Source organism: Cherax quadricarinatus, chromosome 20 (assembly GCF_038502225.1).
Source record: "Cherax quadricarinatus isolate ZL_2023a chromosome 20, ASM3850222v1, whole genome shotgun sequence".
Taxonomy (NCBI): Eukaryota; Metazoa; Arthropoda; class Malacostraca; order Decapoda; family Parastacidae; genus Cherax; species Cherax quadricarinatus.
The window spans coordinates 381,071-406,956 of NC_091311.1; the positions used below are offsets into that span (position 1 = coordinate 381,071).

The following is a 25,886-nucleotide window of genomic DNA, read 5'->3' on the forward strand; positions in this document are numbered from 1 at the left end:
ACTGTCTAACTTATTTCCATTTGGGTCCTTAATCTTGTCTCCCAGGATGCAACCCACACCAGTCGACTAACACCCAGGTGAACAGGGAAAAATGCCTGGAACTAGTGCTCATATTGGTGAATTTAAAGCCAGCAAAGGTTGGTTTGAGAGATTTAAGAATTGTAGTGGCATACACAGTGTGATAAGGCCTGTTCTGGAAGAAAATGCCAAACAGGACCTACAGTACTCAGGAGGAAAAGGCACTCCCAGGACACAGTGTCTCATCAGTCATTGCTGCATCTTCAATAAAGGTAAGTGTCATTTATTCTTCATTTAGTAGAGTAGTACATGCACAATATATATTGTGCATGTACTACTCTACTATTGTGCATGTATCCTTCTCTTTGTGTGTAGGAAAATATATATTTCATGTGGTAAAAATTTTTTTTTCATACTTTTGGGTGTCTTGCACGGATTAATTTGATTTCTATTATTTCTTATGGGGAAAATTCATTCGCATACCGATCATTTCGCATAACAATGAGCCCTCTTGCACGGATTAAAGTCGCTATGCGGGGGTCCACTGTACTTCAGCGAAGCTCAAGAGTAAACAAATGACGTCACCGTCTAATACCTGTCCGCCTGCCAGTCCAAATTCCAGTACAGACTCAAGAATGGGTTGACATTATTTATACAATTACAATAATGCAGCAGTCTGCATAACAGTAAATCTATTTTTTTGTGAATAAAACTTTCAAATGAAAAGCAAGAGTAATATAAGAGGGACCTGTAGCTGTGACTAATGAACAGAGAAAATGTTATTTTAGTGCCATGAATGTCTGCATTGTTTATTCTGGATCCTATTTTGAAATTGGCATCTGTTGAAATTTGTGTGAAATTGGCCAAATTGCCAATTTCTGATCACTTTATTGGGTAGCTGAAACAAGTGAATGGGCGGTTTCTTGTACTCAGTTGACAGACTAGAAGTAAATAAGTTTATTCAGGTATACACAAATACAGTTACATAGATTATCATACATAGCAATGTATGTATAGAGAACCTAGGATAACCCAGAAAAGTCAGAGAAAGTGACTTATTTCCAGTACCTGGCTTGGGCTTGCCATATATGATTTCTGGTAAATATTTTTTTTTTCGGTTGTTTGTTGGGCTATTTCATTGAAACTTGGGCAATGTATGATGGAAAGATGCTTCTTAACGTACAACAAAAATAAAAAAGACGGACGATAAATAAGGGAGTTCACTTCTCAGCCATTAGCCGCCTCTTTGCAGTATATTTTTGTATGATTTTTATGGTTGTATTCTCTTTTTTTGGACTCATTTGATAGAATGGAAGATATATTACTGAAATAGACATGATTTTGATTGCTTTCATGATGAAAAGTACCTTGAAATTGAGCTCAAAGTAGCAGAAATGTTCGATTTTTGCCGATGTTCAACGAACTGTGTAAGTCAAGTTGGTTAATTTTATTAAGTGTATTCTAACCTAACCACTCTGCAACTTGGCAAACTCAGTAATCCGGCACACTACAGGTCCCAATGATGCCGGATTTGTGATGGAGGACCTGTATTCATTTTACAACTCCATACATGAGCATGTGCGTGCGTGTGCACACACACACAGTTGTAAGTTATAATAATAAATCTATCAATAAATAAAGATATCGAGCTTGAATATTAATGGAGTCTTAGAAAGGAAATACAACACACACCTGTGTACATTTTTTTCTTGATCTTAACTGTTGAGTATCATTTGTAACTTTCAATCATGACTATGGTATTATAACATCTAGAAATGCAGTACCCCCCCCCCTCTCTCTCCACCTCTATCTGCCCTCTCCTCCCCCCCTTTCCCTTCCTCCCCCTCTGAGAATACAAGAAAGAGCAATAGAAGTAATGTTACTTAAGTATGGATTCAAAACCTACCGCTTCCTAGCAACTGTTTTCAAGTTACTAAGTATACAAATAATTTTTTTTAACATCTATACAGACTAAGGAAGGCAGGGTAGGGGTCGGCCTAGGAAAGGTTGGAGGGAGGGGGTAAAGGAGGTTTTGTGTGCGAGGGGCTTGGACTTCCAGCAGGCATGCGTGAGCGTGTTTGATAGGAGTGAATGGAGACAAATGGTTTTTAATACTTGACGTGCTGTTGGAGTGTGAGCAAAGTAACATTTATGAAGGGATTCAGGTAAACCGACAGGCCGGACTTGAGTCCTGGAGATGGGAAGTACAGTGCCTGCACTCTGAAGGAGGGGTGTTAATGTTGCAGTTCAAAAACTGTAGTGTAAAGCACCCTTCTGGCACGACAGTGATGGAGTGAATGATGGTGAAAGTTTTTCTTTTTCGGGCCACCCTGCCTTGGTGGGAATCGGCCAGTGTGTTAATAAAAAAAAAAATAAAATCTATACAGTATCTGTCACTATTAATTTTAAAGCTCTGATCACATACTATGACCAGATTGGAGAAACTGGTCAAAAATAAATAATAAAAGAAACCTTAACCCTTTCAGGGTCCACAGGCCCTCTCAGAGACTTGTTCTCAGGGTCCCCCAAATTTCAAAATAAAAAAAAAAAAAATTTTTCTTATGAAAAGATAGAGAATCTTTTCCCGATCATAATGACACCAAAAGTATGAAATTTGATGGAAAACTTATGGAATTATGCCCTCATGAAGTTAGCAGTCTCGAAGATGTTTATGCATCGGCGATTTTGCCTACTTAGAGCCCTATTTTCAGCCAATTCCAGTGTACTAGTCGACAAATATCATACCTGTTTCGCTAGAACTCCATTTTTTCTATCGAATGAGTACAAGAAACCACCCATTTACCGATTTCAACTATCCAATACAGTGGTCAGAATTTAGCAATTTTGCCAATTTCACAAGATGCCAATTTCCAAATAGGCTCCAGAACAAGAAAGACATTCCTGGCACTAAAATAACATTTCATCTGTTCATTAGTCACTTCCCCATGCCCCTCTTACATTCTTTTGCTTTCCATTTTGAATTTTTATTCTCACAAAAAATAGAAGATTTACTGTTATGCAGACTACTGCATTAATGTAGAAATGGTATAAATAATATTGGCGCACTTGTGAAAGAATATTAGACTCACCAGTATTGGATGCTTAGCATGATTTGTTTACTTTTGAACTTGGGTAAAAATTGAACATTTCTGCTACTTTGAGCTTAATTTCAAGGTACTTTTCATTGTAAAACCAGTCAAAATCATCTCAATTTCTGTAATATGTCTTCCATTCTATCAAATAAGACCAGGAAAACTAGAATACAACAATAAATACCATGCAAAAATACAGTTCAAAGTCGCTCTTTTTTATCCAAAAATACGGTCAAAGTTTTTTTTTTTTCTCATTACGCCCTGTGCTGCAGGATTTTTTTTATACTGTGCACACTGACCACATAGACCCATTCTTTCATATGGCATGTAAGCCGTACTAGTACGGCCGAAACTCTGAAAGGGTTAAAAGACAAATACTAAATTAATTTTCATTTATGCTAAATAATGATAATTTTTAGGTAGAAAATTATAATTAAGACTGGTGTATGATTCATTATTTAAAACTCGAAAGTATTTTTCCTGTTAGAGACAAAAGTCTCTGGCAGAACATCATGAGGCGTGTGTACAAGAACAGTGCAGAATAAGCTTATACTGGGACTAAGTCACTTAGGGTTTAAACTTAATAAACTTGTGACTTTATAAAGATCAATCCCAAAAGAGAAACAGTCTCAATAAAAGCTTTTTCTGCATATTCTTTCTCTACATCCATTCCTGTACCAGTCACACATCCACATCCAGTCCTTTGCAAGTCTGGATTACAGTCGTTCATAACTGCTTAGGTGACCAGCTGGCACGACCAACATACACAAACCTTCAATAAGTGCTTCTGAGTCATGCTGCTCATCATTTAATACCGAACCATGACTTATCTGCTACTTTAATTCAAATGCACAAAAAACCTGACAATACAAAAAAAAAAAAAACTATGAACATTAAAGCTTACTTTTAAAAATATTAGCATATTACAGATATGTACATCAGTACATAATAATGCATTATATTTTCATATACATTAACAATGATTAATAACAATATATGTGTACCAGCCTCAAAGCAACAAAGACAACTAAAACTGTATATAACGCAATACGAGTAAATCCTGCACATCATTTGAATATAAATGATTTATGGTAAACACTGCCGCATTTACATACCAATTCTCGTGCCAATTATTTCATATAGAAAAACTAGGAAATCTAAACTTTTTTATCAATAACTAAATTACCCTGACCCAATTAACAGTTATCCAGTTATCCTAAATAACAATTGTTAAGAATGTAATTTACACACAAACATACAGTATTTAGAAAAAAATATTATTAATCAATGTTGGTATAAACTTTAAAAGTGATACACTGCAGAAGTATCACTTCTGCCAAGAACTAACTAATTTCAGTTTAAGCCAAGTGAAGAAAGTTCAAAATTTAATAAGGAATTTTAAGATCAACTTACCTGCCACCCCTGTCTTGTCCAAGAATGCACCCAGGTTAAAGTTGCAATTGCTAGAGGCTAGATACTGTGTAAATCTCTGAAAAATAATTTTTTTAATTTTAACATTTATTCACATTTATTCTTGTAGAAGTAAAGCCAGTATTATTATACAGTAACCTTGAGTCTATTATTGAACTTCAATTTTTGTGTACACATCAGGGCAATACAGTAGTGTATTAAAAGCGGAAACTCACTGTCTACCACAAGACAACATTACATTTAACTATTGTATACAAAAACATTATATCTTAAAATTATTCAAATGTCAAGTACTTTAAGTAATTACAATAAAATGAACATAATTTCTATACAGACACAGGCAATCTGCACTTAACATTTCGACACAGAGTATTTACCAATACAGTAGAACCTCGACTTATGAGTTTAATCCGTTCCGTGACCTAGCTCTTAACTCAATTTACTCATATATCAAATAAATTTTCCTCATTTAAATTAACTGAAATGCTATTAATCCATTCCAGAGGAATTCCTGCTCTCAGGAGGCAGGACGAAATACTTCAATATGATGCCAGTATCAAGTCTACGGCTTATTTATTCATCACAATTCATCTAATATGACATAATAAAAATATAACAAACATGATATATACTCTAGAATGAATAAATTATGTCATTATGTGACTAGTGGTGGTGGTGGTGGTGGTGGTGGTGGTGGCAACGGCCATTCCATCTTCCGCTCTATCTTCCCATGCTCTCATAAGAGAAACGTTGTGTTTGTGAGGCTAACTGAGCTTTATCAATTGTTTCATAAGGAAAACACTGAAACAACATGACTCGCAAAATCGTAATGACACGATTGCAAACAAACCATACCACTGGCAGGGATAGAACCCGTGATCAGAGAGTCTCAAAACTCCAGACTGTTGTGTTAGCTGGAGACTCGTCTGTAAAAACTTGCATTTGTGGTCACAGTGGTGCCTAGGCTAACCTTCCCATAGTGTAGAAATATACCTAGTTGGATCAATCTTATTGTGGCTTGCTAGCACAGTCGCTAATGCGACGGTCTGGAGTTTTGAGACTGACCGCTGGTTCTATCCCCGCCTGTGGTATGGTTTGTTTGCAATCGTGTCATTATGATTTCGTGAATCATGTCGATGGCTTTGAGGGAACTTGAGCTAGAGTTCATCACGGCCCCGCTAGCTGGAGATTTGTCTGTAAAAACTTGCATCTGTGGTCACAGTGGTGCCTATGCTAACCTTCCTATGGTGTAGAAATATACCTAGTTGGAAGAATCTTATTGTGGCTAGCTGACGCAGTGGCTAATGCGACGGTCTGTAGTTTTGAGACACACTGATCGCGGATTCTATCCCCGCCCGTGGTATGGTTTACTGAAACAATGTATTTATAAATTAGAAATATTGTATAAAAACAAATAGAGAATGTAAAGAAAGACTGGTTTTATAGTGTACATATGATGGTGGAGGTGGAACATCTTCGCAGTTGCCGGGTCTGTCAGACCATCGGTAAACCCGCTCATACCCCACCTCCTGCTCCTCTCTGTCCTATCGCCTCAGATGGCGAGCCTTTTTCCCGTTTAATCATCGATTGAGTTGGTCCACTCCCCAGGACCAAGGCGGGAAATCAGTACCTATTCACTATAATGAATTCTGCCACCCGTTACCCCGAGGCCATCCCCATGAGGAAAATAAATGCTCGCGCAATAGTCCGCGCTTTAATAAAGTTTTTCTCACAGGTAGGGCTGCCTCGTGAGATCCAGTCTGATCAAGGATCAAACTTCACTTCAAAAATCTTCAAGGAGGCCATGTCACGCCTTGGTATTAGATCTTTCCTCGCTACGAGCTATAGGCCCCAGTCCCAAGGAGCATTGGAACGGTTTCATCAAACATTGAAGGTGATGATGTGTTCCTACTGTGAACAATTCAGTAAAGACTGGGACGAGGGCATTCCTTTCCTTCTCCTGGCCGTAAGGGAAAGCGAGCAGGAAAGTCTAGAGTATAGCCCTTTGAGTTGATATATAGTTATACGGTACGTGGACCCCTCGCAGTATTGAAAGATGTATGGACCGGAAGACGTACTCCATCAGTTCAGGTATGCCCGGCTTTGATGCAGGAACACCTCACTTTCACGAGGAACCTAGCCGCAGAGAACTTGAAGAAAGCCCAGGCTAAAATGAAACTACGATATGATGAACATGCGGCCTCTCGCTCTTTCAACATCGGAGATAAAGTATTGGCTCAAAAATTCATGCCCGGACATGCACTGAAACCAAGATATGAGGGACCTTTGGAAGTCATTAAAAAACTAAGCGAAGTGAATTACCTGGTTCGTACCCCAGGGAAAAAGAAATCAGACCATACATACCATGTTAACCAATTGAAGAAATATTATGGAGGGTTAGCCCCGACCACTGCCATTCTTCTAGAGTCCCAGCAAGAAGCAGAGGATTTGGAGGACTGCTCCAAAGGAATAGAAGTCCGTCTTAGAAACACTCAAGTTCTACGATCCCTGGATGATTTTTTTAAAAGATCTGGCCTGTGACCGAGCCAAAGAAGTGAAAAATGTGATTTTGAAGTACCCATCATTGTTTGGCGATATACCTAAGCGTTGCACATTGGGGACACACGAAGTGGATGTCCAAGGAGCTGTGCCCATCAAGCAGTCCCCTTATCGCTTAAGTCCCATTAAACACCAAGCTCTAAAGGAGGAAATTGACTTTTTGCTGACCCATGGACTAACTGAACAAAGCAAAAGCCCATGGGCCTCACCTTGTGTGTTAGTCCCAAAGTCAGATGGAACCTATCGTATGTGTACGGATTATAGAAAGGCGAATTCCGTCACAGTTCCTGATGGTTACCCCTTTGCCTAGGGTAGATGATTTAATCGATATGGTTGCCGGAGCCAAGTATGTGAGCCGGCTGGACTTACTGCGAGGCTACTATCAAGTGCCCCTGACAGACCGAGCTCAGGACATATCAGCGTTTACAGTGCATGGAGGCTTGTTCAACTACTTGGTTACCCCATTCGAATTGTGCAACGCAGCATCCACGTTCCAGCGACTCATGAATGACCTTACTTATAACCTTGAGGGGGTTGAAGCCTACCTCGACGACCTAGTAGTCTTTAGTGATGAGTGGAGCTCACATTTAGTCCGTCTGGAGGCTCTTTTTAAGAAATTAGATGCTTATAATTTTACCATCAATTTAGCCAAATGCAAATTTGGACAAGCAAGGATTAAGTATTTGGGCTTCAATATAGGTCAGGGGACGGTGGCACCCATCAGTGCAAAAGCGAGAGCCATTGCAGACTTTCCTATACCAAGAGACAGAAAAAGGGTGCAGAGATTTTTGGGAATGGCTGGGTATTATAGACGATTCTGCCCTAACTTTTCACACATAGCCGCCCCCCTTTTCTCGCTAACTAGTTCTAAAATTAAATTCGCTTGGTCTGAGGAATGTAATATGGCTTTCAATAGGTTAAAGTGATTATTGAACTGCTCTCCAGTATTGAAAAGCCCTGATTTTAACTTTTCCTTCCTGTTACATATAGATGCCAGCAGTTATGCTGTTGGGTCAATATTACTGCAGTCCTCCCACTCCTCTGATATTCTACATCCGATATGTTGTTATTCCTCCACCTTAAAGCCACACCAAAAGAATTATGCAACTGTAGAAAAAAAAGCTCTAGCCCTGGTTATCTTCCTCGAGCATTTTGAAGTTTACAGTATACTCAGATCACAACCCTTTGACATTCATTAATACCATGAAGCCTAAGGATACAGAGGTGGGCCCTTAGAATTCAACCTTTTTCTATTAAAATCCTACACACAAAGGGCAAACATAATGTAATTGCGGATGCTTTGTCCCGCCCTTAAAACCAGTTGCACCAGTATGCCCCTGTTCTAACTTACACCTAATATTATCTTTTTTGCCTACAGTTATGTGAATGAGTGGTACTGTTTACAGTTTAGTTATGGAGGATGAAGCTTGGAGACCAGTTGCTGTGTACTTACATCTTGCTTGAGAGACAGCATTCGTGTCACCCAAGGCCAAGAGAGAGAACCCAATTCTGTTGAGGCAGATGTCTGTCGTCTAAACAATATCCTCCTTGAATACCCTCAGAACATATGAAGAAGATTGTCTGGGACAAATTGGCCGTGAAATGTATATCAGTCTTGCTATATTGGTATTTCAGTTCTTCTACTGTATCTAAAAGATTCAGGGTTATTTTTGTCCTATTGTCAGTGCGACATTTGGTCGTGTGGAGGGGATGTTACACCCTTTTGTTCAGTTTAAGTAGACTGTTTCTACTTGTTACTATCACAATGGTATACTTTTACATGTTATTTTTGCTATTTCACTTAATATTATATTCAAGAGTAATTCCATTAGTAGCTAAAATGGATTTACTCGACTTTATAATATTATCTGGTCGTATTACTTAGCTTTGTACATAGGTAGGTTATATAATTAGTACAAACTGCTGGTGACCTGGCCAAGCACCATTAGGTGTTTTGAGCTGCTCAACCCCTGCTCCGACCAAGTCAAAGTGGGCTGGTAAAGCCTCACCGAGTTCAGTTCATACCTTCCTCTGGACCAGGAAGGGTCGAGGGAAGTATCCACCTCTAAACCACCATTCGCCTCCCTAGAAAATCCCAGGAGTTTTCGGGAACTTACTGCTAATACTTATCTTGGTTGGAGAAGGCGGTTGAGAAGCTCTAAGAGAGAGTGAAGCCAAGTGAGCAAGCCTCTGTAGTGTAAGAGGACTTATTGTAAAGTGAACTCTATCATAAGAAATCTATTAATGTGTTGGAGTTTTTAAGCAACGCCTGTGCATGTACCTATACTAATATTTCGTGACTCACTCAGAGCCACTTGTAAATACTTGACCTAGTACTGTGATGTTTTAATGAGAAATGGTAAAAGTATTCTACTCATAGTGCAAAATATGAGAAGGTGGATTTAAGTGATTATTATGATTATTAATAAATTAAATATAAACTAAGAAAATTCCTTTTCCTCTGAGTGAAGACCTAGACGTACTAAGTTTGTTATTTTGTTACGAAAAGCACTATAACCCAGGGACCAACTGACTATGTTCGTAACACAAGTATACACTAACACACTCCTACCCCCCCCCCCCTCCCATATACACAATCATTTCCTATAAAAGCAAGTGGCTCAGAAGGCTATAAAGAACCACCAAATAAAACTCAATAAGTGTAAAGGGGTAAGACTTTTCAACAACCTCCCTTCATAAACAAAGGATTACCAACAGACCCCTGGTTGTCTTCAAGAGAACCTCATAAGTTCCTCAAGTCACTTCCTGATCAGCCGGGCTGTAGTAACATATTGGGCTAACACCAACAACCTTCTTTATCAAATCATCCACTGGAAGGCCTGGTCTGGGACTAAGCTGTAGGGGCACTGAATTTTGAAACATTCCAAGTAGATGTACGTGTGCATCCATAGCCACAGTTTCTTCTATACATTAAAACCACATTTAGAGTAACATTTGTCATTAAAAATTTTTGTTGTTGTCACCTACACTACCAGCTACCCCCCATAAGCTGTGTTGTCACCTACACTACCAGCTACCCCCCATAAGCTGTATTGTCACCTACACTACCAGCTACCCCCCATAAGCTGTGTTGTCACCTACACTACCAGCTACCCCCCATAAGCTGTGTTGTCACCTACACTACCAGCTACCCCCCATAAGCTGTGTTGTCACCTACACTACCAGCTACCCCCCATAAGCTGTGTTGTCACCTACACTACCAGCTACCCCCCATAAGCTGTATTGTCACCTACACTACCAGCTACCCCCCATAAGCTGTGTTGTCACCTACACTACCAGCTACCCCCCATAAGCTGTGTTGTCACCTACACTACCAGCTACCCCCCATAAGCTGTGTTGTCACCTACACTACCAGCTACCACCCATAAGCTGTGTTGTCACCTACACTACCAGCTACCCCCCATAAGCTGTGTTGTCACCTACACTACCAGCTACCCCCCATAAGCTGTGTTGTCACCTACACTACCAGCTACCCCCCCATAAGCTGTGTTGTCACCTACACTACCAGCTACCCCCCATAAGCTGTGTTGTCACCTACACTACCAGCTACCCCCCATAAGCTGTGTTGTCACCTACACTACCAGCTACCCCCCATAAGCTGTGTTGTCACCTACACTACCAGCTACCCCCCATAAGCTGTGCTGTGACCTACACTACCAGCTACCCCCCATAAGCTGTGTTGTCACCTACACTACCAGCTACCCCCCATAAGCTGTGCTGTGACCTACACTACCAGCTACCCCCCATAAGCTGTGTTGTCACCTACACTACCAGCTACCCCACATAAGTCATTTCCATGAAAATCCTGACAGAATTACTGGTTCTTACCTCATTGCCATAGCACATTAGGTGATGTACTGTAATGAGTGCCTTGAAGACTATGACCCATGACTGCATCTGTGCCCGCTCGATGAGGAGGTTAGCCAGCTGAGGGATGGACACATTGGGCTCGTTCGTGCAGTGAAGCAGATCTGTAAAAAGAATGCTCCATTTTAGCATGCATGTGCCATCAGAAAGTAAACATTCACCATACAATGCATTGCCTCAGCATACATGCATACACTGCAGGTACAGTACTATGCATACAGGCAAATTATAATCTGTTTGTCAGAGGTATCCCATGGCCTGGTAGGCAACGGTAAGAAAAGCATTTGACACAGTAGACCACGGCATCCTACTCCACAAACTTGACCACTATGGTATAAGAGGCCATGCGCTTGCATATTTTAAATCCTACCTTTCAAATAGGTATCAGTACGTCACCATTAAGACACAGCCTCCTCAATACGGCCACTTGATACTGGAGTTCTGCAGGGAAGTGTCCTTGGACCCCTGCTCTTACTCATTTACATCAATGATCTGTAATAAAGTTGGTAGAATTACCAACAATATGTAAAGTAAAAGGACACAAGTGCAACTAATGTGACATTTTATTGTGGCAACGTTTCGCACTCCAGGAGCTTTATCAAGCCATTACAAACAATACATGGACACAGAGGGTATATAAAGGCTCAGAGTGAGGTGCAATACTAGTGAGGTACCATTTCGATGTTCAGTAGTAGTAATAGTAGTAGTAGTATAGTAGTAGTACTACAATATGGTAGTGGAATTAATTCGTAAATGAGTAAAAGGATATAAAAGCTATTACTTGGGTGACATAAAAATAGGTTGGACAAATAAAGACTGGAAAGAGGCAGGTAGTTTCAGTGTTCACTCTCTGTAATGTGCTTTGTGTAGTATAACAGGAGAGACTATGTGATGGCAGGGTTTACTGTTGTCAGGAGGATTCTTGCTAAGACTTCGGAGATGGTGAAGCTGCCGTTGTTTTGTTTAATTGTATTCGAAACAGCGATCAGTGCTGATTCGAGGCACTTGTGTCTGCAGAAATTAGTTTCTTTGATCACTAATTGGGCGTCTCTGAATTTCATGAGATGATTTCATGAGATGATCGTTCCTACATGCGTAAATGTGTTCATTGAGGCGGGTGTCAAGGTTTCTTGCTGTTTCACCTACGTAAATCTTGTCACAGCCTCCACAGGGTATAGTCAATGCAGGAGTTTACACTATACCCTGTGGAGGCTGTGACAAGATTTACATACGTGAAACAGCAAGAAACCTTGACACCCGCCTCAACGAACACATTTACGCATGTAGGAACGATAACTTGAACAACGCCTGTGTACAACACCGAAATTCCACCAATCATCTCGGGAAATTCAGAGACGCCCAATTAGTGATGAAAGAAACTAATTTCTGCAGACGCAAGTGCCTCGAATCAGCACAGATCGCTTTTTCGAATACAATTAAACAAAACAACGGCAGCTTCACCATCTCCGAAGTCTTAGCAAGAATCCTCCTGACAACAGTAAACCCTGCCATCACATAGTCTCTCCTGTTATACTACACAAAGCACATTACAGAGAGTGAACACTGAAACTACCTGCCTCTTTCCGGTCTATATTTGTCCAACCTATTTTTATGTCACCCAAGTAATAGCTTTTATATCCTTTTACTCATGTACGAATTAATTGCTCTACCATATTGTATTTCTTTTGTCACTACTACTACTACTACTACTACCACCACTAGTGAACATCGAAATGGTACCTCACTAGTATTGCACCTCACTCTGAGCCTTTATATACCCTCTGTGTCCATGTATTGTTTGTAATGGCTTGATAAAGCTCCTGGAGAGCGAAATGTTGCCACAATAAAATGTCACATTAGTTGCACTTGTGTCCTTTTACTTTACATCAACGATCTTCCAAAGATATCCCAACACCTGAAACCCATTCTCTTTGCTGACGACACGACTCATGTCATCTCCCACCCTAATCTTGCCACCCTCAACACCATTGTTAACGAGGAGCTGCTCAAAATATCAACTTGGATGACAGCCAATAAACTTACACTTAACAATGGCAAAACCTAAACTTGTTCTCAGGTTTCAAAAAAAAAAAAAAAATCTTATGAAATGATACGAGAATCTTTTCTCAATCATAATGACACAAAGTATGAAATTTGATGAAAAACTTACAGAATTATGCTCTCATGAAGTTAGCGGTATCGACAATGTTTACACATCAGCGATTTCACCCACTTTGAGCCCTAATTTTCAGCCAATTCCAATGTACCGGTCGACAAAAATCATAACTATTTCGCTAGAGCTCCATTTTTTCTATCGAATGAGTACAAGACAACACCCATTTACCAATTTCGACTATCCAATAGTTTTCAGAAATTGGCAATTTTGCCAATTTCACACAAATTTCAAAAGATGCCAATTTCCAAATAGGCTCCAGAATAAACAAGACACATTCCTGGCACTAAAATAACATCTCTGTTCGTTAGTCACATCCCCAGGCCTTTCTTACATATCTTGTGCTTTCTACTTTGAATTCTTATTCTCACTAAAAATAGAAGATTTACTGTTATGCAGACTACTGCATTAGTGTAGAAATGGTATAAATAATATCAGCGCACTTGTGAAAGAATATTAGACTCGCCAGCCGATATATATTGGACGCGTAGCATGATTTGTTTACTTTTGAACTTTGGAAAAATCGAACATTTCTGCTACTGTGAGCTCAATTTTAAGGTACTTTTCATTGTGAAACCAATCAAAATCATCTCAATTTCCATAATATGTCTTCCATTCTATAAAATGAGACCAGGAAAACTAGAATACAACCATAAATAGAATACGAAAATGCACTGCAAAGTCGCTGTTTTAAACCAAAAACACAGTCGGAGTTTTTTTTTTCTCATTATTCACTGTGTGCTGCAGGATTTTTTTATACTGCGCACACTGACCACAGATGCATTCTTTCATATGTAGGCCTACCAGCTTTCTCTCGCTAGATTTGAAGGCGCTAGAATTTATGCACACTAGTATGGCACCAACCTTGGTGTGCAAGCCGTACTAGTACAGCACCAACCCTGAAAGGGTTAATATCAAAGTTGTATTTAAAAATCTGATACAGTAAAAAAACCTTTTGATAAAGAATTTCCCCAAAATGCTGACGGATGTGTCAACAAGATTCCTTGTAAAATTTGCGATAAAGTTTATTGCTGTCAAACTGGTAAAAGTCTCGAACTAAGATTAAAACAACATAAATATAGCATTAGAACTGGACAAGATTCCAATGCTCTATTTATTCATGCGAGAGATTTTAACCACCCAATTGATTTCCAAAAAGTCGAGAAAGTTGTATCAAGGAAGTCTATGGTCGACAAGAATATAACTGAATCTTGTTTCATAAAAAGCAGTTTGGAAAATATGAACATTTCTTTGGTCTATATAAATTAGATCCATTTATAATAGAATTTGGAAAGAATTTAATAATACATTGGACAAATAATAAATCTTAATTTTTGGGTAGAATAGTTTGTTTGTGGGTTGCCGTGAAGGACCTGTCTAGTTTGACCAGCAGGCCTGCTGCAGTGTTCTCTTTCTTATGAGTCGCATGTCGTCGCGCATCAGGTGTTGCTTTGTTGTGGGATGTGATGGCGAGGCGTGGTCTAGACCCTTTATATGCCTTCCTTTGATATATTACTTTTATTGTTCCTTGATAATGTGAGTAGTCACAAAAGCACTTGGAATTTCACTATTCTTTCACAGTGGTTGTTTTGCATATTCTGAAATCACCTGTTTACTGTCATCTTATTGCGTGTATATATAAAAATAAATAAATAAATAAATAAATACAGTGGAGCCTCAAATATCCAACTTAATCTGTTCCAGAAGTTAGTTCTAAATTCGAGAAGTCTGAAAAGCGAAGCAATATTTCCCATAAGAAATAATGGAACTACAATTCATCTGTTCCAGAAACCCAAAAATTACATTTTATAGAGATTAATTATTGTTTTACATACACACAACAAATATAGTGTTCAATTATGTATTAATAAATATAAATAAACATGTAAAATAACACTTTACTTACCTTTATTGAAGACTGGTGATGGCATCTGGAAGATAAGGAGGAGGATAGAGGGAGTTAGGGTTAGTGTTTGGAAGGAGAATCCCCCTCCATGAGTTCTTCAGGTAAGCCTTAATGCCACTAGGACCAGCTTGAGAGTCACTGGACCCCTGTCTCATAAAATATCTGTCCACAGTTCTCTGTTTCTGGTGCCTCTAAGATTTCACTAAAATGGGACATGGTTCTGTCACTGAACTTGTTGCAAAGATGGCTTGTTTCAGCTTGCTCAGGGTGGTACTTCTCCGCAAACATTTGGACATCATCCCACTTGGACATCATTCCACTTCTGTATTATTTCCTTCATCACATCTATGGTGTTTCTCATTCTCTTTACCAAAGGGGTACCACTAGCAAGTTTCTTTAGGCCCAATGTAGCTTATTTCACGGTCCACAAGCACTAAACAACGAAATAATCGTAAAATGTTTGAATGAGAGCGCAGGCTAGTGTTCACTGAAGCATCAACAAAACCAGACTGGCTCACGGCACCTGCGTGGGGACGTGGACAGAGCGGGCTGCCGGACAGGTCTGGTATGTGGCGGTTCGAAAATAGACGCGAGTTCAATACTAGGGACAAAGTTGGTTCGAAAAAAGGGTTCTATTTTCGAAGAGTTCGATAAATGATACGTTCGAAATTTGAGGTTCCACTGTAAATTACATATATACATATATATATACACACACACATATATATATATATACATTATATATATATATATATATATATATATATATATATATATATATATATATATATATACACACACAACGTTAAATCCACCTAGCGATACATTTTAACGCAAAAAATTTGCCTCGCCTAGCGCTAAAAAACTCGCTCAATGCAATTCATCCGAGACGTGTCCGTGTGCGGCCTGAGCCAGCCTCACTTGTTCCGCCGGTGGCACTGTTTACAAGCCAGCCTCCGCGGTTACATCCAAGCATACAATCGGAACATTTCGTATTATTACAGCGTTTTTAGTGATTTCACCTGCAAAATAAGTGACCATGGGCCCCAAGAAAGCTTCTAGTGCCAACCCTACAGGAATAAGGGTGAGAATTACTATGGATATGAAGAAAGAGATAATTGCTAAGTATGAAAGTGGAGTGTGTGTCTCCGAGCTGGCCAGGTCGTATAGTAAACCCCAATCAACCATCACTACTATTGTGGCCAAGAAAACGGCAATCAAGGAAGCTGTTCTTGCCAAAGGTGCAACTTTGTTTTCGAAACAGAGATCGCAAGTGATAGATGATGTTGAGAGACTGTTATTGGTATGGATAAATGAAAAACAGATAGCAGGAGATAGCATCTCTCAAGTGATCATAAGTGAAAAGGCTAGGAAGTTGCATGAGGATTTAATTAGAAAAATGCCTGCAACTAGTGATGATGTGAGTGAATTTAAGGCCAGCAAAGGTTGGTTTGAGAGATTTAAGAAGCGTAGTGGCATACATAGTGTGATAAGGCATGGTGAGGCTGCCAGTTCGAACCACAAAGCAGCTGAAAAATATGTGCAGGAATTCAAGGAGTACATAGACAGTGAAGGACAAACCTGAACAAGTGTTTAATTGTGATGAAACAGGCCTGTTTTGGAAGAAAATGCCAAGCAGGACCTACAATACTCAGGAGGAAAAGGCACTCCCAGGACATAAGCCTATGAAAGACAGGCTTACTCTGTTAATGTGTGCCAATGCTAGTGGTGATTGCAAAGTGAAGCCTTTATTGGTGTATCACTCAAACTCCCAGAGCGTTCAGGCAAAAGAATATCCTCAAGGCTAATTTGTGTGTGCTGTGGAGGGCAAACAATAAGGCATGGGTCACTAGGGACTTTTTCTATGACTGGTTACACCATAGTTTTACTCTTGATTCCCTTGATGCGTTATCTTTATTCAATGGCCATGTACATAGTCTTGAAGCCTGGTTTACTGCCATTTGCTCTCATGTTAATGCTCTAGTCAACGGTCCTCCTTCAGAGGAAAGTCCTATCAGACTTGCGAAAGAAGCTCTTCATCGGTCCCCTGCTGCTGTTCACGTTGATCTCCTTGAAATGCGAGATTTCAGGAATCTTACTAAGTGGTCCCAATATGAGGAACTGATTCGTTCTTTCCTTGTACCAGTAAAAACAGCTGATTCATATGTCGTTCTTCGGGAACTCGTGAATGCTACACCCATGACTAATGAATCATTAAGTGCATTTGCTGTTAGATTATATAAACTTTTATCATCATTTATCAACGTTGTTCAGTCCTCAGCTTTTGTCCCTGACGAGGATAAACCATCCACAGCATCGTTTGCTAAAATAGCAGCTTTTGGAGCAATTAAAGAACTAATGCCGCCTGCTTCCGTGTGTGCTTATGAGGCTAATCCTTCAATTGTGACAATGGAACCACTTACAGCCTTAAATCATGTACGTTCCTTGTGTCCCCAGGGTACTTTCCCATGTATCAAAAGTAATTTCACACCTATGCCTCAGTCTGCACCACCTCTTGTTTGCGCCACAGCGACAAATCGTGGTAGTCAACCATCAAAGCGATCACCAAGGACCAGTGTACAGAGTCATTATAAACCTCGTAGTATTCATAGTACATTCAGTAACCATAGTCAGCGGACTTGTTACAACTGTGGTTTCCGTGGCCATATTGCAATTAATTGTCCTGATAGTCACCCTAAGAGGCGTCGTACTGATGATGAGTACCAGTCAGATCTTCCGTATTGTACTTATCATAGAATACATGAACATGACACATCTGAGTGCAATGCTCTCTACAACCTTCAGTATTCTAAATCTTTCCATGGTCGTTCAAACCACAGAACCAGGAGAGGAAACAGATGTCCTGGTTCTCAGACTAACCAGAACCAGGCTCCTCCTTCCAATTCGGGGGAATTCGAGCGCCCCAGTCAAACCATCCCGTGGTGACAGTAGGTGATAATGAGTACACCATCCCCGTTCACAATTCCTTTGAAGCCTTAAGCAGTCTCGAGAATGACAATCCTGCTGATGATGTTGCTTCACACGTCTCCTGACATAAATGATTTTGGGGATGAAGTGGAACAAATCTTTTCTGATGACAATCCACCCTTTTGTTTGCACATAACTTCCAATGCAACAATAGGCCCTATAGTGCAAGCATCTGTTCATAATGCGCCCGTTCATTTATTCATGGACTCTGGTGCGCAAGTCAATATTATCAGGTCTAGTTTGTTTAGGGATAAGCAGTTATGACATGTCCTTCTCATAGAACCTACTCACGTGTCCTCCCTTAGTGGAGTAGCTGGTTCTCACCTGCGTGTCCGAGGTCGGACTTCCCTCACCTTTTTTATCCAAGGTAGAGATTTTACTGCTTCTTTCCTAGTTGTCAACCAGATTACTTTCCCTGGTGATCTTCTACTGGGATTTGCTTCCATGAGAGACTTACACGTAGTGCTCGACCCTTATCGATGGCATGCCCAAATTGATTTGATCACACCATTTTGAGGTTACCAGCTTGTATCTGAGATCTGCCATACTGCCGCAGAGTACGACGTTCAGATTAAGTTCTTACAAGCCAATGCATTTTCCAGTAGCGTACCCAAGCGGTCAGGCACTGCTGATCCTGTCACTCCTGTCTGTGTTCCACCTGCAACTTCAGGCTTGCAAGATAGTGTCCAGTTACCTCAAGTGTCCGAGGACGCTCTGACTATCTTGAGTGCTGAGCCTATCCCTGCAATGTCTGCTAGTTCAAGTAGTAGTTTCTCCACAGGGGACGCCTTGTCGGAAAACGATTACTTGTAACTAGTAATGCCATCTCTTGTTAATGCCACATGCTGTCTGCAGAAAGACGTTCCTGTCGCGGCTAGTGCCCTCACTAGAGTGTCAAGAGGTCAAGCGTTTGTTTACTCTGTTGAACAAACGTCGTAAAGCCATTGCCTTACCAGGTGAGAAGATGGGTATAACGAACTTATTGTCCCATCGTATCCCAATCAAACCTGGTACTAGACCTGGTGGCCTGGTGGTTAACGCTCTCGCTTCACACGGTGAGGGCCTGGGTTCGATTCCCAGCCAGAGTAGAAACATTGGACGTGTTTCTTTCCACCTGTTGTCTATGTTCCCCATCAGTAAAATGGGTACCTGGGTGTTAGTCGACTGGTGTGGGTCGCATCCTGGGACACTGACCTAAGGAGGCCTGGTCACAGACCGGGCCGCGGGGGCGTTGACCCCCGGAACTCTCTCCAGATAAACTCCAGATACCTGCGTACAGAATGCGTCATTCACAAGCTGCTGTCACAGAAGAATTGATCAATCAAATGCTTGATGGTGGAGTTATTGCACTTAGCAATTCACCTTGGAATGCACCCTTGATCCTAGTACCTAAGAAGGATGGTACTTGGCGCCCAGTGATTGACTCTAGGAAGTTAAATGCGAAAACTATTCCAGATCGCTTCCCACTTCCTGCACTGGGTGATCTTTTACATAACATCAGAGACAAAGTCTTTTCGACCCTGGACTTGTTACAAGGGTTTTGGCAAGTCCCTCTTCACGAGGACAGCCAAGAGCTAACTGCATTCTCCACTCATACAGGTCATTATCACTTCCTCCGTACGGGCTTTGGATTACAATCCTCCCATATCACGTTCTCAAGGCTCATGACTAATATCTTTAGAGGTCTCATAGGTAATGCACTTATGGTGTACTTAGACTACGTAATCGTCATGTATAAAGACATGGATACACACTTGTAAAGACTTGATGTAGTACTTGGATAGCTTGAAGAAGCCAATTTAAAGATCAAACTGTCTAAATGTCAATTTTTCAGATCAGAAATCAAGTTTCTTGGTCATGTAGTCACTCCTAGAGGGGTTACGGCTGACCAAAGTAAAGTAACTGCAGTACTAAATTTTCCATCTCCCAAAACTGCTGATGCTGTAAGATCCTTTGTGGGCTTAGCAGGTTTTTATAGATCTTTCATTGCCAATTTTTCTTCCATAGCTGCTCCTCTAACTGAGTTGCTTAAGAAAGATGCTTCTTTTGTTTGGACCTTCCGTCAAGAAAGAGCATTCCAAACTCTAAAAGAAAAGCTAGCACCTGCTCCAATCTTGAAATTTCCAGATTTTTCTAAGCCCTTCTATCTGACAACTGATGCTAGTTCTATCGGCATAGGTGCCGTACTAGCTCAGAAGACTGATGGCAAGTACAACGCAGTTGCATTTGCTAGCCGAGTCCTTATGAAGGCTGAACGTAATTATACAGTAACTGAGCAAGAAGCTTTAGCAATAGTATGGTCTTTAAAGCACTTCCGAGACATTATTTATCAGTACCCTGTTCATGTCTTGACAGACCATGCTCCACTGATACCTTTATTCCAGAACAAACAACCTACTGGAAGGTTAGCCAGATGGATCTTGACTATCCAAGAGTTCAATCCTACCTTTAAACACTTACCTGGCAAGTCAAATGTAGTCGCAGATGCTTTATCGCGACATGTTAGTGTAGTAACTGCAGACCCTCCATTTACTGCCGAGGATGTAAAGAATTTCTCAACGAGCAGATCCCATGTGGTCTGGTGTGATTCAATTCCTGCTCAAGGAAGATCTTATTCTGACTGTGAAGCCACTAGCACCTATCAGTGACTTTGTCATGAACCAAGAATTACTGTATCGAACAGCTGAGTTGGGTACTCCTAGCAGAAGGGTATACCAGTTAGTAATTCCACAGTCACTAGTGAATGTAGCCTTACAGCTAGTTCACGATGTACCAGGTGTTGCGCACCCTGGTATGGATCGTTCAGTAAAACAAGCCAGATTGAAATACTTTTGGCCTCGTATGGCAACTGATATTTCTGTGTATGTTAAGAAATGTAGTGTCTGCATGCAACATAAAGGTAATGCTAATGGTCCTAATCCAATCCAAGTGTATCCAACTACTAGCGAACCATGGGAAAGAGTTGCGCTAGATCTGTTAACTAATTTCCAATGTTCCCTCCAGGGCAACAAACATCTGTGTTATGGTAGACCATTTCACCAGATATTGCGAGTTAGTTCCTATTGTAGCTAAGACTGCCGAGACAGTAGCTAAAGCGTTTAAAGAATGCATTATCTGCAGGCATACCACCCCTAAGTCCCTAGTAACAGATAATGGAGGTGAATTCTGTAATTAGATTCTTGAAAATTTGTGTACCTTGTACAAGATCTCTAAATCCACCTTTGTTCCTCATCATCCTGCCAGCAATGGGTTAGCAGAATGAACCAGTAAGAAAGTACCTGATGTCTTGAGAGCCACTATCAATCCCAACAGTGAAACTTGGGATGAAGTTATACATGACGTGCAGTGTGCTATAAATTCTGCTTACAGTGTTTCCATAGGTGACACTCCATATTATGCATTGTACGGTGTAGATAAACGCTTGCCTTATGAATTACTATACTCTAATCCGAAACCAAATTACAATCCTGATGATTTCGTAGCAACTCGTACCAGCTTAGCTCGAAGCGTCTTTAGAAGAATCCGTGAAACACTTCATAAATCAACAGCAGAATTTATAACAGTCTCGAACACTCGAGCAAAGCCGTCCAAAATCAAAGTAGGTTCGAGAGTTATGCTGACTAACTTTAACAAAACGTCTGCAATGCCTAAGCTTGATCAAAAGTTTGTTGGTCCTTATCGAGTAGTTGAACATATCACTGGCAATAAGTATAAGGTTAGAGAAATTAGTACTGGTCAGTATAAAGAATCGCATTTAGATCATATGAAGTTAGTATTTGATGATAATGATGTTCCAACCCAGACTAATGTGACTGAGAATCCTCCTGATCCTGTACTCTCTACCTCTAATACTCAGTCAGACGATCAACCTGAATGTCGTTATTCCCTACGTACATGACAGGTATTGAGAAATCCTCTAGTATCATTTGTAACTACCATTCAGATTTGCCTCAAATACAGCACGAGTTACCCAGTGCAACAATTTGATCCTCGCAAAGATGACACCCATTCTGCATATGTCAATCTCACCCTAGCAGAGTTGGGGTTAAATGTAAATAACCTATACGTATAGATGAATAATTACAGTATCAACTTATTAATATTCAAGATTTTTTTTTTTTTGTATTCACGTTCTCTCCGAATTCTGAGATTTAACAGTCTAGATTTGAGTGTACCAAATCTGCCTTTGTTAAACACTTCTTTCTTTGTATATATTTCTTCCTCGGAATCCATATATTACAACCCAGGAGTCCAAATGGCCTGTTATCCTGGGTGTAAAGGGAGCAAAATAAACACAGCAGAAAAGTTTTGACTTATATTATCCTTCACCAATTTAGAACAGCAATATGTACAATATATACACTATGTACAGTGATAGGTATTAGTGCACTCCACAGTAAGCAAGGCAGAATAGAAGCCACAAGAGAGCAGACCGTGCTTCAACCAGCTCTAGAATGGGAATGACAAGGGCAGACAGGAGAGTGGTACCCACATAACCTCTGCGATTGCCAAAACCATCTTCTTATTGGCTGGAACCTGGTTACTAGTTGAACGACGGGGCCCCATCGTCAACTCTCAGTCACCTGGTTCGCTGGTTGGGGGAGATAGCCTGTAAATGAGGGCGTGTACATGCGCCGAATAAAGGTTACGTACTCTTTGCATGCCACACCATAGATCACATGAATACAGATCGATCGATCAAATTTTTTTTTTATCACTTCTATTGTGCAATCCCAATGTTGAGTTTCATTCGATGAGTTGTGCTATATCATACCTTGTAATGCGTTACAGTTTCATTACAGTAAGTTTCATTATAGTCAATTACGTAAGCTTCCGTTCCAATATTCTACTTATGTGTGTTATAATGCTCAATTGTTGTGTACTTTGGCATTGTATAGAATCAGCCCAAGCCGTACGCCTGCCATCTCTAGTTTGTATTGGCTGTATGTCGGGACGACATACGTTAGCGTCGCCGAGCTCTCAGTAGTACTAGTTACCAGTAACCCGTTACCAGTAGTATGACTTGCTACCAACCGTCTGTGTGAATCACTGACTGCTATTCATGTTGCTGCTGACCATAGCATGTTTTTGAATGCAGCTCACCCTAGGCACTGGTGGGTCAGTCTGAGATAGAGAGCAGAGAGAGGAAGGGCGACTGATGGTGCTTTCCATACTTTTCGTTATAATTATACGTACTAACCAGCCTACGTGAGTGTACTTGCCCCCATCCACGTTTCGAACCCACATGACAACCAGGCTATAGTTCATACGTTGGACTGCTTGCGGCCGGCAGCAACAGCCTTGTTGATCAGGACTTTATCCACCATGGTGGATCTGAGACTGTCATGGATTGAACCCCCTCCCCCCAAGCAGCCTTCAAGTATTCTTTAGTTATGTTCTGTGAGGGTTACTCAATGCTGTTCCTGTTTTCTGTTATGGTTTAGTGGTCTATATCGAATTGATTTTGGTCTTCATGGAAGGTTTCTAAAAGGTCAGCCATACAACACATTTGATGAAGGGATGCTGGGTAGTGTGAGTAACACAGTATAAGAATATACCAGAGTCTTTCACTAGTCTAGAGGATGAAGTGTAGTACATTGTTTCCCTCAGTCACACCAGTACACTTTAAAATGTGTAAGTTCTGCATATTGACTGATATATGGCAGTAGTAACATTTACGGAGCATTCTGGCTGCTTAGGTCACTCAGCGCTTACAGGCATTAGTAGTACACACAGTACAGTAAAAACAACTAATAAACAATCAACTCAAATATTATCATACTAAGGTAGCCAGCATCAATTAAAAACTCCATTAAGCTTAGTAATGTCAAGGGACTCCCCTTAAATTTCTCCGAGGTCCCTACAAGCACCTCTGTAATTATATAAACCATGAAGGTGCAAAGGCCTAAACTAAAGGCAAACTGCTAAAATATGTTCCACAGTCAGTGACACATTACAAGTTTCACAGAGAAGGGGGGAGGGGGCAGTAGCACCTAAGAACAAGTAGGAACCACTGGACGAAAGTACTACGTACCCTTCTGTCATACCAGTGTGAGACTCGTGCCTGTTAAATGTTTTCCTCTCATGAAAACTTACGATAGCAGGTATATTCTACAAACTTACGATGGCAGGTATATTTCACAAACATACGATGGCAGGTATATTTCACAAACATACGATGGCAGGTATATTTCACAAACATACGACAACAGGTATATTTCACAAACTTACGATAGCAGGTATATTTTACAAACTTACGATAGCAAATATATATTACAAACTTACGATAACAGGTATATTTCACAACCTTACGATAGCAAATATATATTACAAACTTACGATAGCAGGTATATTTTACAAACTTACGATAGCAGGTATACTTTACAAACTTACGATAACAGGTATATTTCACCTTACAATAGCAGGTATATTTTACAACCTTACGATAGCAAATATATATTACAAACTACTTACATTTTTTTTTACAAGTTTCGGTATTCCAGGTTTATGACATTTGAAATTCTAGGTAAATGAAGCATATAAATCTCAGGTTGGACGATATATTATGTAGAAACACTAAATCAATTTTGAGCTTACTTTTCTGTTTATTACATAATTAATAAGAGTCGTCTCGTCCCTGTAGCATTTCATTTGCAACTGAAGCGGCTTGGTTTGTGATCGGACCAATTTTGTAAGTAATCCCGCAGGATCGTTACCACGTACGATTAACGGAATTTCATAAAGATAGATGTGACACCTCTGGTATAGGGGCGTCTCCGTGTCTGTCAAGCTTGGTGTGAGGACGAGTTGGTGTATGGGCTGGAAGACCGATAAATATTAGCGAGTGTATCAGACCTTGACTAACACACACCCACGTCTCCTATCTGGTTACTGACACGCTCCCCACACCTCAACACGCCCTCCATCCATCCCTCTCTCTCTTCCCCCTTCCCTCTCTCTCTTTATGCCTGCATTCCACCCTTCCTATATGCCCCTTCCTAATGCTGACTTACCAGTCACAGGAACGTAAGTATACAGCAAATACTGTAAATACGATGAATAAATAATTATTATTTCTACAAGTACATGATACAACTTATACAGGCCTAGCTGACATTTAATTATTCCCTTCATTTTTTTAACCAGTCTCTCCTTCCTCATACACAGTTTCGTGTATTCTTTCCTCCTCCAGTTCCCACTCTTCAATGTTACTTTCATCAATCTTTCACATTTTTTGTCTGCTCTCATTCTCAGATTCTAAGAACTTGCACTCTATAATTAGTGTTAAGTATGTTTGAGACCCCAACCATTAAGACAAATGTTATATGCAGGTTAGAGACCAGTCCTCCTGCAAACCTCGCCAAGAATAATCTAATAATGCAAATATCTAAATGGAAACTTTCTCTACAACGAAAATAAATATTGCTTAGAAAGATGGAACACCCAACTAAAACTGAATGCCTCATTTAGAGCCTTAGATTAAAAAAAAATAATTTACATTATCCTGAATGTTAAATGTAAACAAGTAGCCAAGTCCACTAGTGAGCCCTTGCTTAATGGAGACAAACCTTACGATGACAAACACGCTCGATATTCGAGTCCTAACACTACTCTGTTCAACGAGTCTTTAATCAGTCTTAACATAGACAATACAAAGTGAACAAAGCAATTATTCATGAGATAAAGCTCTGCCAACATCAACATTTCTGACACCTCTAACCCTACCTGACTTCGAAGAAGCCATTGAAACCATACCCATGTACACCAAGACTCGTGGAACTCCTTATGAAGAACTGCAAGAATCACAACTTAAATATCCTATGGAGGCAGT

The 25,886-nt window shown here is 40.3% G+C and overlaps 1 protein-coding gene across 1 annotated transcript in view; it reads right to left on the minus strand.

Moving 5' to 3' along the window:
- The window catches only part of lap (phosphatidylinositol-binding clathrin assembly protein lap), a 319,918-nt gene extending 308,783 nt beyond the window's left edge, over positions 1-11,135 (minus strand). Inside the window, exons 1-2 of the mRNA XM_070086861.1 lie at positions 10,950-11,135; positions 4,524-4,599 (exon numbers count right to left, since the gene is read on the minus strand). Coding sequence (XP_069942962.1) covers positions 4,524-4,599; positions 10,950-11,120 — 247 coding nt within the window. The 5' untranslated portion in view covers positions 11,121-11,135. The remainder of the gene's footprint in view (positions 1-4,523; positions 4,600-10,949) is intronic.
- Positions 11,136-25,886: the final 14,751 nt, after the last annotated feature.